The sequence below is a fragment of the Perissodus microlepis genome, chromosome 14, assembly GCF_051167445.1.
Source record: "Perissodus microlepis isolate ML-2025 ecotype Zambia chromosome 14, ASM5116744v1, whole genome shotgun sequence".
NCBI classification, from domain to species: Eukaryota; Metazoa; Chordata; class Actinopteri; order Cichliformes; family Cichlidae; genus Perissodus; species Perissodus microlepis.
In genome coordinates this window covers 7,347,161-7,363,746 of record NC_140474.1, presented here as the reverse complement: position 1 = coordinate 7,363,746, position 16,586 = coordinate 7,347,161, and the positions used below count along the sequence as shown (strand labels likewise).

Sequence of the window (16,586 nt, the reverse complement as noted above, 5' to 3'; positions counted from 1 at the left end):
GTGTACAGAATTTTTAGCAGCGAGTCTTTTGTTTTTCTTTCTATTTGACGAAAACAGAATGTCAACTTTTTAGTTTATCTGCATGCTCCCTGTGGAAATGCCTTGTCTTACTCTTATTACATTTAACAGAACTGCAGGCATGTATATAAACTGCACACTGTACACCTAGAGAGAATAGTTTTTGTTGTTTGTAGTTTTCCATTTTATACAGAATGAATAATGTCGCCACCACTCTGACCCTAATAAGCAGTTGGCTCGGTATTCTTTTGTCATGCCAGACAATTTCTCTTGCTGTTCTGCAGATTATTCTGTGGAGCTGATCTTAGATCATGATCAAAGACAGGATTTGGACCACATGCAAACCAGCACCCTTCAAACAACACAGTCGAATCTGCAATTCTAACCATGTTACTCCTGATCTGTTGTAATTATCTAAAGACCTTCTGTCCACAAGAGGGAAGTGTTATCACATTCATCCCCAAAATCATTTACAGCCAGTACCTTCCTGTTTGGTTGCTCCTGAGAGTAGGATGAGAAAGTATGGAAGACGGAAGGGAAAAGGTTTACTGAGTGTGGTTAGTCAGCTCTCACAGTTGCTTCATGATATAAACTAGCTCTCTACCCCCACCCCACCAGACACACACAGAGTCATGGTGAGTCATTTTTTGCAGTAAAATCAGATTCCTCCAGTGTCACTTCCTCTGTTTTTAATTTAGGAGCCATTACATCACTAGCAGTGTATGCATGGATAACTTTGGATCATAATTCAGCTTTCACTGCCCCAGCTTATTTTTTAAAATTGTGGTTTACTTGAGGTCTGGGGTTTCTGTAGGCGTCACTGAGGAGATTCATGGGTATTCCCCACTTGTAAAAATAATATATGTTCTCAATTATCTAATTAATTTGAAGTTGAAAGTGTAATAATTGACGGGTAAGTCTTATTGGGCTTTGCCTTATGAGATGAGCCTCAAAATGTGTGCTTCACCTTTGGCCACTGGAAATAAATCAAATTTGATTTTTATACTGGATTGTTTCAGTCTGCTAGACCACGCAAAACAGACAATAACAAAGACAGAAATAGGATTCATTTGGCTGTTAATTTCACTGGCTGAATTCTCTGGCTCCCTCAATACTATGAGCTAAGAAATAGTTTTAATATGTAGGCCATGTATTCACTGAAAGTTTTTATTTTGATTCTCATTTCTCCTTTCCTGTCAGACGCCTCGCCAAGTGTCACTAGTTTCAGAGGCTCCGTTGGCCCTAAGGGGATTCCTGAGTAGTGCGTGCACTGGATTATTCCACTTTTGTATACTTATACGGGTTGTGCCATTGTCTTCCCACATCCCCACTCAGTCTTTTCGACAGATCTATCCTCCAGCAGTTGTATTTTTTACCCCTTTGCGAACATTTTTAACGCCTGCTCCAATCGTGCCATATATGAGACCACATGGCATGCAAAAAAAGTTGAGAGCACCCCGAGTAGGGGCTACTTGCCTGCTGCAGTATGCCAGGCGATGCTTTTTGCAGGACAATCCAAGCTCCTCCCTTGCACAACGTCATCCGATCCCGATCTCTCTCCCAAAGCGTCAGCGATAGTCAGCAACATACTGTGGTGGCAGATCAGCGGGGCGGTACGCGCAGCAGGATAAAGCCACACTGTATTTCATCCAAAAAAGAACCAGAAAAGGGGGCGCATCCCACCATTTCTGGAGTTGCAACAACTTCGCCGGCCTGGTGTGCTGATTTCTGAAAGCTGGCCGTGGCTGCACACCGGGAGAACCGGGACATACGGAACTAAAACAGGGACCATTCCCACTAATCTGCAAGGTGTTGTGCTAGTTTTGCAAAGGAAGTGGAAAGAGAAACAACATTGCCTCGGAGGAACTCTTAAGTGTTGGAAACTTCCCAGTAGAGCATCGATCGAGGACCTCCCGCCCACTTTACCTCAGTTCCACAATACTGGAGGGGGGGGAGAGAGAGAGTTCAGCAGGCGCTGCGGTGGATGGAGCAACAAAGGCTATATGGTTAAACTGGAAGAGCTTCTTTGATAAGAACCCAGCGCTCCTTTCTGTTCTTGCCTGCTATTTTGTAAAGCACTTCTACGCCTAAACAGCAATTCTACAGCTGCTTGGATCTCGCTTTGGGGACCAAGCCAGGTTCTCCTTAGTGCAAACTCTCTCTGGCAGACAGGGAATCGCCGCAGACGAGAAATTGATGCTTTGGCACGGAAAAGCGCACCACCAATCCTCTAGTTTTGCGAAAGTCTCCTACTGCTGTGTAAGGGAGGTAGACTAGTTTGGACCGAAGTGGGATTTCCAGAAGTTGCATGCGGGGTCTGTGTTGTGTCGAGTGAGCACTATCCATCTACTCTCAGGTTATCAGACCAGATCCGGATAGTTGAGGTGCCATGGCGGTGTATGTGGGGATATGGGCGCTCCTGTTGGCGCTGAACATTCAAGGTAAGCCATAGAAATAGACTTCAGCAGTGAATCGTCTGCCTTATTTTATCATTAGCTCCCTGCTTTCTGTGTGTGTGTGTGTGTGTGTGTGTGTGTGTATGAGAGAGATGCATGATGTTCCCGTAATGACAGACTTGATTAGACAAATGCACGAATGTGTGGATTGATAAGACTGCATGGCTTTTGTTTTGCAACAAAATGTGCGACAGGAGTGAGGAAAAAAATGGAAAGTGGTGTCTGCCTTTGAATCCAAAACGGCTGCAGAATACTTATTTAGTTGCCAAAAAATGAACTTACCCCGGCAGCAGGCAGATGGCGATAAATGCGAGCCATGTAGGCCAGCAGCCCTTTAAGTTTTTCCAATATTTCATCGTAATGGCAGAGTGCAGAGACACAGAGTGCACTGGAATGATAATTGAAACATATTATCCTCTGCGCCTGCCTGTTAGTTGATTTATTAAAATAGTAAATAATTAGTACTTACAATAATTAAATATAATTAGGATAGATTTTAATTCCCACATTTTAATCTCCGAATGACACATTGGGGGCTTTGTTTTGTAGTTTCCTTGTCGAATAATCATATTTTCAGAAGAATGACTCATGGTGACGTTTAACTCTCTGTCACACTGAAACCAATTCTTCTGGGACTTTGTGTTTTGGAGTGGGTGGTGGTGCTGAGCGAATTAATATGTGAATAATTGAAGCAATACTCTGACATTGATCACCCTGGCATTAAAGCTTCCCCAAAGTGGGGTTGATCATTAAGCAAATACCTAAGAACTGTATTTGACTCATTTTTAAGGTGTGTCATTATTAACAATCTTTTAGTTGGAACGCATATTTGTGCATGTGTGTTCATGTTTTTGGTTAGTTATGCAGAGAGGGCTTTAAGGCCTAGCTGAAGATTTACCAAACTGTTTACATCCTAGACTGATAAACTCTGTAAGGGGCCCCCAATTTAAGTAAACAATGGAAGAAGGTCAAGTGTGGTCTAAAAAAGGTCACACCAGAGTTTTGATGGGCACTAATACCCTCATTCTTCAGGTTGTACGTGTTTACTCGATGTAATATGTTGGAGCTCTTACTTTGGTGATCCCCTTTGAGCCTAATAGCTCTTAATAAGTCTTTACTAGAGAAATATTCTGGCACATCCTGTTTTCTTCAACTCCTTTGAGCTTGAGAACAACCAAGATGTTGACCTTGTTCGCAGTGAGGCTCCGTGTGGCTCCATGCATTTAAGACTGATTGAATACTTTGATCAAAAGCCCTGTCTGATTTATATTGAGATGATCCCTTTGCTTGTGGAGAAGATCAGGATTAACTGGTTCCCTTGGGATTCACGGTAGAAATCTTTTGAAGCTGTTCAATGGAGGGAGTGGAAAAATGTCTTGAAAAGTGCACCTAAAGCGTCCTGGAAATGTCTTATTTGAGCAAAGCAAGAAAGGTTTTCTAAGTGTAATCAGGAATATATGAAAATGCTTTGCTCTTATCTCTTTTTTTATTGCTGTAATTTATTTAAAACCAAAGTGAATACATTATTAATGTGTTTCGACATCTTCATGAAGAGAACAGCTTTGAAAGTTCGTGTTTCAGCATCTGTTTGGACCCATTTCTTTTGACACGCAAAAACAAAGATTTGCTCCTTCACCCTGAGGTTAAAGGGCGTTGCCACAAATGCCCACTAGCTTTGATGGTCTAATTGATATACAACATGTTCCAGACTCTTTCCTCATTACTAAAGCACAAACAAGTGGGAAAGGCCCTAACAAATGCAAGTCACAGCAACCCATGTTGCAGTTATCCACGAGGGAAAACCATTTGTGCTTGGTAATAACCATTTGTGGAAAACCCAGCAGTGCCAAATGCATAAACACAGAAATATTCTGAGACGCTCGCCAAATAGATTATCAAATAAAAGGAAGATTGAGAATAATGGATCTGCGCATAATAACAGCAGCTCTGTTCCTGTGTTTGTATATTAGCACTCAGTCTCTCCTGTATTCCAGACTGATATTTAATTGAGTGTGAATGCAGTTAGCAACCAGGTGGTTGTTTATGGCTTGGCTCCATTCTTTTGGCCCCGGTGCAGTAGGAACCCATATAGATATCACTCTGAGTGGTGGGATAAGGGGATTTCCGAGCTCTAATTCCTCATCTTAGTTGGATTTAATGTTTGGGAAATGAACTATGAATGGTGGACGAGTGTCAAGTTTGAATGTGCTATTATTCAGGATTGGAAATTATGTGGCTGTGAATTATAATCTTTGTAATAACTTGGCAGCATGAAAGCTAAAATCATTCTGCTGCAGACCCCTGTTGTTCAGCTCTCTTCTCCGTGTTTGTCTACAGTGTTCAGTCATAAGCTACTCTTGTGATGGCACTACACAGCTGCATCGTCTTGTGTCCGTGACCTTTAACTGTGCTTATTTGTTGATTTGATTCTCACATAATGTCCCATGAGACATGTGAATAAGTCTCAATGTTGCCCTTTTTTTTTTTTTCTTGATATACGGCTTTCTTGTTTCATCCATCACAGATTAGTCGAGCAGCTAACTACCTGGTTTCTATGTGCAAGCTCGTCATCAAAGCCTGACACACAAGACTTCATTTTGACTTGTGACGAACGGCAATGTGCTGTGCTGCTGCAGCAGCTTGTATTTGACTCATTTGAAGTACACTGAAAATCTACTTTTGTTTGGAAATGTCATGCACTTCAGTTGGATTGATTGATTGATTGATTGGGAAGTCAGGGGGTCGAGGGAACATTTCAGGCAAATTCATAAATGGATTTGAAGTCTTTGCTTGATGTTGAGTGTTGAAACAGCCATGCGGATAATTCCTTTTTTATGACATGGGAGGTAGGTATACAGGCTAGCCTGTGGAACATTGTAATTAGCATTTTAGCTTTTAACTAAGTTAAAATGCTCTTTTGAAGAAACCCGTAATTGCCGCTCCATGACATTTTGCATTTCATTTGGGTGACAGTTGTGATATAATGAAATGGAGAGTGTCACTGTGGGATTGTTGGGCCTTGATGGTTTCAGTGTGAATGCAAATTGCTTTGATCCTCGCTCCTTTGGGGAGTCTCCCGTTGGTCCCCGCTGAGGTGATGGATGGGTGAGAGCACTCTGAGTCCTGGGAGAGTAGCTTGAGGGGAGCTGACAGGAGATTAAGCTTTGCTTTTGCCAGAAGAACTAATGGAGGCACTTGGCCACTCAAACTTCATCTCACTGTGTTTAGCTCATTGGGGTTGTGCTGTCATCTCCTTAGCAAATCCTTCTCAAATCACTGCATGAAATGTCCCTGTAAAGGGTAGATTCTTTTTGTGTGTCTGCTGTCATTATGGAAATTGAATGGCCCTTCATTAATTTCAGGAGGTACTCTCAAACAAGTGATATTTCTTTGTTTTTTCAAAGTATTGCTCTATACACCTCTGCCGAGGACAAGAGGCACATTTTCTCTTTTCTTTGTTAGTTCATGATGCACATTTCCAGCCCCTGTGGGCTTCACATAGAGTCTGCGTGTCACAAAACTGATGAATAAAACATGATGATAAGCACTGAACCTAAATAATGGAAAGGTTATGGCAAAATAGAGTGTTCCTTGCATGCGGATGACTGCACAAATACTATTAAAGACTGAACGAATGTTAAATTAAGTTCATCTTTCCAATTGTTCGGAGTTAATAGCGTACATATAGGATTGTAGTCATGTTTCAGGGCCCCAAGTTAGGACGTTACAGTCTTTTGCATGTTTCTCTGATAAAGAAATAGTTTGGAGCTGCGCTCCAGTCACTGAATGAAGCTATTTTAGGAGACGTTTATTCAAATATCACAAGTAGCGTTTGTCCCAGACAACAGCAGTTTATAGTTACCAGATAGCCTGTTTTGTAAGAACATGCAGTTCAGTATCATATATAATGTTTTATTTGGTCTTTATTTTGGTGTATAGTGTCTGTCAGGTGTCCTCTCTGCATCCTTTGCTGTCTTAACACCAGACAGTCACCATATAGAAACAGGATGGAAAACACATTTATCAGCAAGCTGCAGCTGCAATTTTATGCTTTAAATCATTGAAATGCTTCTCTGTTTCAAGTCGGATCGCAGTATCAGCAAAGTGAAGGAAAGGGAAATCAATAAAAGGGATCAAATCTAGCCCTCAGCTTTTCTGATTTGGCATTAATCTGTTCAGTCGTTTTCTTTCTGTTTAGCCGAACCTTGTCAAGGGATTAAATGGTTAAACTCCAGTTCTGATCTTGAGAATGAGAATTGACTAACTATACTTGTTCCATATTTTCTTTACTCTTTGTCAGATTGCTGTTGCAGCATCTTAGGATAGGCTTATTATGGTTGCTGACTAGATGTAAATCTTCACAGACGAAAAAGTAAATAATCTCACATGCTGGAAGGATTCTGACAGTCTGTGCTGTTTTCATGAGACACCGTCTTGGCTTGCCAATAGCTTGTAGAGTTTCTCTGAACCGTTTTTTCCCTTTAGTGCTCCGTTACTATAGTTACTACCTGTAATCTATCATTTTTTTTTTTTTTAAAGAAAATTGTATTTATTTCTCTACAGGATCGGCATCCATTTCTGTTTTTCAAAATTGTTGTGAAGGGAGTGCAGCCTTTTAATGGGTCTTTTTTGTTTTTTTCTTTTTCCTTTCTTGTATTTTCTGCTTCATTGGTTTTAAAGAAGATGCCATATGGAAGTACCATTCATTGCTCATTGCAACTGGGTTTATAACTAGAGCCTTTAGTGGGCTGATCAGGGATTGAGAGTGTGGATAATTCCTGATCTTTTCACTAAGGCCGTATACTTGTAAATAAAGCAGATCTGATCAGCACAGCTCCCAGCCCCCCCCCCCCGGTGTGACTGCCTGAAAAAGTCAATTTACAACAGGCAGCTGGGTTGATGGTGTGCCTCCATTAGGGTGCAGAGTACTACTGGAAACCAGTCGGTGAACAACCTGCTGAGTTTGAAGAAAAAAGGGGAAAACTGATGCTTAGAGGTTCCCAAATTTACACATGATTAGAGTGCTACAGGTGGACGCACAGACAGTGTCACAGTGCACACAGTCTGTTCTGTTACCCACTTGACTTGATCAGCTTTTAGGTTTTGTTTCATTGGCTGTAAGCTCATATTGTCCAGCTCTGTAAGCCAGACACTTTTGTATTTTACTCACAAGCCTGCTTTGTGAATTATACCAGCTGGACTCGTTTTAAAAGTTGATGGAGTAGTTGATACTGTTGCCATGTCTTCTGCTGTTCCACTCAGTTAAATTTTGTGCTGACTTGTGCGCTCTGTTGACAAGAGCTGGCCTGCAGCTCTGCCTCTTACTGTCTTGGGTCAAACCGACATATCAGTTGGCTGACACATTAGACAAGTGGAGGCTATAAATTAAATATTAGCTACAAGTTCTTCCCTGGAAACGGTGGCGTTCTGATGATGTTGGGTTTTTTTTGCCTCAACTTAATAATGTCACTAATAAATACTAAAATTGTATTTCTCTATTTATCTTAAGTGTAATGTGGGGGTTTTTTTGTACATTTTTCAGTTGCCACAGTGACAGTTTCCTACCTTAACTTGTAAGGTTAAAGTCACCATCAGCGATGAACAGTAAGCCTGACCCTATTCTATCAAAATATGTATTTCTTTTTTATTTGTTCTCACAGAAAAATTAATAACAAAAATAAATTCTATATTTGGGGTTGGGGTTTGGGGCTAGGGTTGGAGTTGACATCACAGCGCTAAATATAGTGGCGGAAAAAAAGCTTTTTTGTGTCGTTAGAGATGTCTTGTGTTTTTGAAACACTTGCGGCTGAATAGATGGGTTTTCCATCCCGCTGAAAGCAAATTGGGATGAAAATCTTGACCTCAGACAGGTCAACTTTTAACACAGTGAATGTCTGCACAAGCTGCCTCCAATGTCTGACTAAAAACTGCCTTGAAAAACCATATCTGTCAATCCCATTACAAGCCTTCCAGCTCACCCACTGCACATGCCATCCGCTGATAAATACCTCCAGGGGTCAGGCTGAAATGGAATATTGGCTTGCAGAGCACATTCAAATGAAAATATAGAGGATTTCTAATATTTAGCAGTGTTTCTAGTCTTTATAGGTTATAAAATAGTGAGGAATTTCCGTCATTGTGACACACAGCAGAAGCTTTCGCGAGGCTCAGAGTTGATCTCCTGCCAGAACTTTACATTTTTCTCTTTTTACTTTCTGCAAACTTGGGTGTACCCCCTCTATCTTTATTCTCCCCTTTTCTCTCTCTCCTGTTTCCTCGCTTTGCCTTTGAGAACGGTGCGTGCTGAGAGTCGGCTTGGTTAGCACTTGATACAAAAGGGGGTTTGTTTCATGAAATGTTTCCCTTTTTAATGAGTGATGGTGTTCGCTCATTTAATATTCCGCACTGATATCTCTCTGGGAGCTGACTGTGCTTCAAAGCAACAGCGTGGTTGTAAATGGGGTGGGGCGGGGGGACCAGCAACCGTGGTGGTGGTGCTATAAGAAAGGGGGGCTGCATAGAAAATACAAACACAGGTTTATTTATTCTCGCTGACATATAGTTAAGCTCCCAATGTGCTGCAGCTTGGCGTAAAGCTCCTTAGTGCCCTAGTCCTGTGCTGACAGACTGTCAGAATATGACTGATAACAGGTCACCTCATATTTCTCTCAGTGTCTTTCATTTATTTTTGCGCTGTTCCCCGTTATGATCAATTTTATAGGTTATTGCTCAATTCAGAAGGATTTATATAGCTTATATGTGTGCGTGTCTCTTATTTCTCCTATGGCCTCACAGGTGACGCGTGATTTCCCAATACTTCTCATTATTAATAAGACTGAGGTCCACCTTGTGGTAGAAATTCTTCATTTTTCTGCACATAGTTCAATTTTGTTTTGAGAGCAGTGAAGATAAACATGTAGATGGCCTGCAGTTTGGCATTGATCCTTCCAGTTTGTTAGCAGGGTCTATGCCAAAGCAACTAATGCAGTCTGCTATTGATTCCTCAGTTTCAACCCTGGCTGAATTTCACTCCAGTGTTGCATTGTTTTCAGAAAGTCAGGTGTGCCAAATGGCCTCCGCCGCCTCCTTCCTGTATGTCCTCTCTCTTTTTAAGCTGGCAATGCAGGCTACTGTGGTATCAGTAGATTTGGTGTTTGAATGTGTGTGAAAAGCGGGCGGGTGGGTAGGTGAGTAATCTAACCACTCGCCCCACCCCAGAGCGAGCAAAGGGGTTCTGTTTATCCCTTTATCTCGAGCTGTAACGGACTGAGTCTTTATCAGCAGTGCACCTATTTAAACTCTCGAGTTGTATGCGTTAAAAGCAAAGCTGTGAGCTGTGTTGTGCTTGAACTACGTTTACTCCTGTGACTGTAACTGAATTTTATTAAAAGTACAGTACGTCATATGCCAGTAAGAGGGAACCATCCATTATTTTGTTATTTTCCTGACATTTATTAGGAGCAGCTTATGTGAGCATTGACCAAAGGGACTCGTACTCATAAATATAAAATGTGCACATGCCCTCCTTAGGGTTTGTATCAAAGAAAATGCATACAGGGTTGCTGCAGTGTCCCATGAGCATTGTATTTTGAACTGGAACTAGATGCAGGTCTCCCAGGTGACAACATGCTCCTGTACCTAACTGCTCGTTATCCCCCTTTGTATCATGGCTTAGGCTGATATTTAATTCACCTTTTCTTGGAATAGATAGAAACTGCTTTAAACCACAGTTAAGCTATATGTGGTGGTGGTGGGAGTTATGTTCATCATGTTCATTTCCAGTTTCATGTTTCTGTTCTCAGACTCTACTACACAGCAAAATCTCCAGTGTTAAATTAACACTAGAGAGTGTCTGTATGGGTCCACACCTCTGAGTGTTAAATACAACACTGTTGAGTGTTAAATCAACACTTTTGACAGTGTTATATGTTTAAAAGTAACCTAGTCAGTTTTGAAGATTAGCAATGGCTAACACTGAGCAGTGCTGATTTTCTAACACTGGAATATTTCTAACATTTTGAGTTATTTTCCAGTGTTAGAAAATCAGCACTGCTCAGTGTTAGCCATTGTTAATCTTCAAAACTGACTAGGTTACTTTTAAACATATAACACTGTCAAAAGTGTTGATTTAACACTCAACAGTGTTGTATTTAACACTCAGAGGTGTGGACCCATACAGACACTCTCTAGTGTTAATTTAACACTGGAGATTTTGCTGTGTACAGTAGCTTTACATGATTTACAATTTGAAATGATCTCTATTTACCTTACACTGCGGCTGACTACAGCCCCTCAGTTCATCCTCTCTCTGGAACAATCCATTTTAGTCTCCTCCCTCTAAGCCAACTTTGTTGTGATTAGCTGCCCTTCGTAAACAGAACCTTTGAACGGCAGATGGGTAAGCCTTCTGTGTACCCTGGACAGTGCTCCAGCCTATCCAGGACTAACACACCTATGGCCAGTTTAGATTCACCCATTAATCAAATAAGCATGCCTCTGGACTGTGGGAGGAAGCAAAAGCATTTAGAGAAATACACAGACACGGGGAGTAGATTCAAAATCCAAAGAGACAAGCTGCAATTTCCAATTTTTTTTCTAAATATGTACTTTTTTATTGAATATATAGCAAATAAAATCACAAGCTTTATGTTGGCTAAGAACAAGAAACGCAAAAAAACTGTTCTTAAATTTTAGAAGAGGATTTAGGTCATGTTTGACCACCAGTTGGCATTGACATTTTATTTAGATTATTTTTTACTGTTTTCCCTGAAGGTAATCATTTCTAATTCCGAACAGTTCTGTATAGGATTCCTTCCTCTTCTCTTTTTTTCCCTTCTCCCTCACTTTAACTTGCAGCTGAATAACACTGCCAGAGGTCTCCACATGGGACCTTCCATTCTGGCAGCACACGCCTTACTTGGCTACAGCGTTGCAAGTAGAATTTACCAGTCAGGAATCTGGAGAGGGCTTTGATACCAGTAAAGGCATCACACAGGGCCATTTTGTAGTTCACACCAATTGTCCATTGAGCCATGAAGATGCCAAATGTCATGTTAGTCCACAGAAACAGAAGGCTCGGGGATCAAGGGTTTCCCGTTCGCCCACCCGCATGTCCAATATACGAGTTCTAACATCTATATGATTATAAGTTATGCAGATGTAAGTGGTCACAAGAACACCCACTCAGTGACCCTGCACCCACACAGCTCAAAGACTCACCGATGAAGAGTGAAAATGAACACTGCTTTTGCATGCCTTTGTCTGAGTCAGATTTGTTGCCCCACTTTTGTTGTATGCTCTGTTCACACGGAGCACGAGCATCGTAAATATTTATTTCAGATGGATGAAGGGACTTGCAATTGTTCCTTGCACTCTGTACCTTTTTTGTCAGCATTAGGAAACTGAAAATAGAAGCTAAAGAGGAACAAATGTTTGAATGAGAAACTCGGAGGTACAGAGGTTGTTTAATACCTCAGCAAAACCCTTAAAATACATACCCTCCTACAGCCTGCAGACTCGTACCCTTCAGGTTGCTGAGTTTCAAATAGTTCTGCAGAATGGGTTTATGGATTGTACCTCACTTCCTAAGTCATGGCAAAGAAAAAAAATTTGCATGGGAAAACAGCCCAAAGAGAAAAAGTGAAACTAGAGAATTGAGATGTACGTGCATACCCTGCGGGGGATGGGAGTTTGCAGTGGGTCATGCTGTTCCTGAATAAGGCTATGTTCCAAGGGTGATTCTAGTTTGCCTTGAAATACTGTTCTTGGCATAAGTTCTATTTAGGCACATTGGGGCTGCTCACTGGAAGAAAAACCTTGTGCAAATAAAAGTTCATTCAATTTTTTCCAACTCATTAGGTCTTTTTTGTTTCTATGCGGGAAGCCAAGGGAACCCCCCTAGAACTAACTCGTGTTCTCCATTAAAACTGACTTCAAACAAATGCATTTCTTATGGCATAATTCTAAGAATATTATGACACATAAAAAGGTAAATTCAATTAAAAGCCCCATAGTGTGCTAAAGCTCATATTGTCTGCTAAATTAGTTGAATTAAAGCTTTCATAAATGTAAGGATTGAGCAAGTCAGAAGCTATAACAAGTTAGTCCAAGTGTAGATGAAATGGAAGTCTGTGTTTCAAGAGTCTGATCAATATGCAGTGAAAGCTGACAGGGGATGAAACTGATTGGATTTACCCCACATCACCAAGAGTGCGTTTCATTCCTGCTTTTTGTGAAATTTTGGTTGAACTGTAAAAAAAAAGGAAGGAAAAAAAAGGAGGCAATTCCAGCTCCAGTAGAAGTAATCCAAATAACAGAGGTGATTCCGTATGTCACTGACAGTTAAAGGGTTTATCCTATTGATTAGATTGTGGGAATCTCTGGAGGAAGTTTTTATCACCAGATTTGGGGGGCAATTTATTGTGAACTGCACTTCCCTGTATCCCTAACCCCTCTTTTTATTCTCACACTGCTCATGCTATGTGACCGGTGAGGGGTGGATATTTGTTTTTGCTGAGAAGACCCGGGATGGGATGCACTGATGCATAAACTCACTCATATGTGTGTGCGCACGTCGCTGAGTGCGCTACTGCACACGTCTGCGCGCAAGCCCAAGGCAGAGGCAGCTTCACGTTCCCAGCCCTGCTCCCTCCTGATCCTGACCCACTTTCTTTTCCCCGCTCATCACTCCCTCTTTAATTGCCGCGCGGCACACTGAGGCCATCTGCTCGACTGAGGCCCGTCGCCATGGAGATGCTGGGAGGCTTTTCGGATTTACTGTGGACTGACCAACAGGGAAATGGAGGTCAGGGAATGGGGGTAGGGTGTTGAACAGTAGTAGGGGCACCACAAGTGTATTATGAGGCACTTATTGACGTTATAATAGTACACCTGTATGATCAGATACAGAATTCAAGTGCTTTAAAAAAAAAGGAAAAAGATGAAGCATATCTTTGCAAAGTCCTTTTCCCCGAGGAGTTTTCCCAAAACCAAAGGTAGCAGTGAGCAAGAATGACACAATTTTACTTGGAACATGGAATTAATTACATTTGGAAGTAGACACTGACATGAGATGGCATCGCACCAGCTGCCATTCCAAGGATTTCCCCGACCAGACCCATCGCTGTGCGTGAATCTTGGATAAACAATACCAGCTGCACTAGCGGACCAGGTAAATATTTTATGTTTACATGCAGATGACGATATTTCCCAATTGGGAATTACAAATACATTAAAAATTAAAAGAGAGTCATAATAAGAAGAGGCCATGGGCACTTCCATGGCCCCACCTCTCCACATCTGCTCACCATTAGGACATTGCACCAGCGAATACACCTGTCGACACGTGCGTGTCCTAAACCGTAAACGCACACCTTCATTTCTACATTACTGCATTTGTCATCTGTATTCATGGGTCAGGCCACACTACAGACCTGACACTACAGACCTGAGAAGAAACAACCAAACGCTTGCCAAAAACTCAAAACATCCTTTGCGGTGTTTTATTCCACAGCGAGTGTGTCCAAAATGACACCGAGATTAAGCTAGAAATTCCAACGTGAAAAAGGTTTTACAGTTGGAACCACACTGAACTTTTTCAAATTAATTTTGAGGCTCAAGGACAAAAAAAAAAGGTTTCCCGACGAGTACAAATTACATTTTTTGCTACCAGGGCAGTTTAAGACAAAAGGCTATTTGTCTGTGTTAAGATAATGGCATTGCCACAGTCAGATGTGTTTTTAGTGTCGTTTCATCTGCCGGCTCCAATCGTACCGAGCAGAGTTCTTTTATACTTATGAGTAGTTTGTATATTTTGCTGCTGCTACTTATTTCCTTTCTAATGACACGCTTCAGTGAGGAAGCAGTTATGTTTCCAATTAACACTCAGGCATATTTCAGAGCTGTGGTCTGCACAGCCAGGTTGCCTCTTGTCCATCAGTCTGCCAGCTGTACTCACATCAAGCCCGCTTTGCATGTTGTTAATGCATTCACATATTCCGTGCTTGTTCAACGGGATCATTTGGGCCAAATGGCTAAATGTGGCATTGTATTCCAAGAGATTGTTTTACTCAAACATCTCTAATGGAGTCTTGGCATTGACCTCTGGCACATTATCAGTGCTGAGCTTTGGGAACCACTCTTTATTCATACTTTATTTATACTCTATCTTTTAAAGGTCAATATTGGTAGCTGTCATTTCTAAAGTGCCATTCATAGGTCAATGCCTCATTAGTAATCTGGTGGAGTTTGGATCAAATGCAGCTCCTGTCTTGTCTGTGTCGCTGAGCTGCAGCCACTACCAATTTCAAGTTCACAGCTATTCCACAGGATTCTGTTACAGGCATTCAAAGTTTGACACATTTAGCCGAATTTTTATCGTAACTGTAAGAAGTTTTTATCTTTTTCGGCCATATTGTTTGATCTGTATGTTTGTGTAAAAGCAGTCAAAAATCAAAAGATGTGCAAGAAAATAAGGAAATAAGCACAGCAGCAAATCGTCACTTTTCAAAAGCTGTATCTCATGTTCATTAACCTCCTAAGACCCGAACTCTTCCACGACATGCATTTTCAATTTTTCTTTGATATTTGGGCATATTGGGGCCCGATGAATGTAAAAACAAAGAATTACCAGATTTTTTTTTTTTTTACCTTATTTTTGTTTTTAGGAAAAATAAGAGCCGCATATGAGGATATTCGTTTAAAATTTTGATAGAACAGCAGCAGTATAATGTCCTCGTAAGTGGATATCAGGCGCTTGTAGAGCAAAATTGAGTATTTTGGTCTAAATAACCCAAAATGTGATGTCCACATATGTGGACGCCAGGTCCTAGGAGGTTAAACGCCTTAATGACTAATAAGTCTCCTCGACTTTATTGATCATCTTAATTTAACCAGCACATTACTACAACACCACTACTGTTACTGCCAGTAGGCTACAGAGTTCTATGGTAATGGTATTGCTTCAGGGTATTGGAGCTTTAGCAGTTGTTTATGCGACCAGTAATGCAGTGAACATGTCATGACAGACAGACTAAACTATCATGGCAGTTGCACCTCTTCCATGAATTTCTACTCCATTGTGTTGTCTGAGTTCCAGAGCTTTTCTACTAGATTGCTTAACAAGAGTCAGACCTCCTACGAAGGCTGTCAGAATATGCCGGCTTTGATGCCGTCACTATCTGCATAGATGTCTCAGAGAGCTTATTTGCTCCTCCATCACCCGCCAGTGACAGAGTAACACAGGAGGCTGTGACAGCGGAAAAGGTAGCTCTGTCAATTTAAACTCCAGTGAGCGCTTGATCTCTGAGCTGCCCAAATGTACAGTCAGAGCTGAAGCTAACAAGACAATGTACCCAGGGCCTGTAATTGGACCGGGCCCTTTTCAGCAGTGTGAAAAGATAGAGACCGTCTGTCAGCCTGCTCTCCAGTCAAGGTCATGATGTTGAGTGCTGGATGTGTTGTATATGCTACAATGCCCTTCATCCTATCACAGCTTATCCAGCTGCTGCTGTGCAGAGGTTGGGTGAGAACTGCTGCACTCTGTGGGCAGCACACTAGATTATGTGCTTGGAGAGATTAATCAAATCGTATGATGTTTTGCTGTGAAAGAGTGACCAAGAAAAATTTCATCCAACCGGTCTTGCCAGCAAATGCCCCTTAAGCTGAGTTGAAAGTTGTTTTGTTCGTCCTTCATGTCATTGCCAAAGGAGCAGCACATTTATAACTTGACATAAACTGGTGCAGTGATGGGAAATAAACTGTCTTTCTGAAGGATTGTGTCATGGTATAGCACAGTTGATAGACCTGGTTAGCTGAAGTCATTTTTATTTGATGGCTACGCTTAAAAAGTCGTCCTCAAATGCAACTGTTGGCTTTTGTTTTGTTTAAAGAGAGACACCTGGCTCTTCTTCCTTATTTCACCTGAGCTTTAGCACTAGTTTAAAGCATCACCTGACTCCAGATTCTCTTCTGCACCTGTGTCCAATATTGTGTATGTTCGAATGCTTGCAAACAGGAACATTCTTTATGAGCAGCAGGAGAAAGAAAGGCTGTTCACTGTTTAGAAGAATACACTCCATTCTTCCACCACTAAAATATTTATTTATTTTTTTA

General features: G+C 41.4%; 1 protein-coding gene across 4 annotated transcripts in view; it reads left to right on the top strand.

The window, feature by feature from the left end:
- The first annotated feature begins 1,503 nt into the window (after positions 1-1,503).
- Positions 1,504-16,586, top strand: part of nectin1b (nectin cell adhesion molecule 1b) — a 158,780-nt gene continuing 143,697 nt past the window's right edge. Inside the window, exon 1 of one of the 4 annotated variants that reach the window (XM_084950605.1) lies at positions 1,504-2,459. In XM_084950605.1, the coding sequence (XP_084806731.1) occupies positions 2,408-2,459 (52 nt within the window). In that variant the 5' untranslated portion in view covers positions 1,504-2,407. The remainder of the gene's footprint in view (positions 2,460-16,586) is intronic. The other 3 variants (XM_084950602.1, XM_084950604.1, XM_084950603.1) reach the window with 3 other exon arrangements.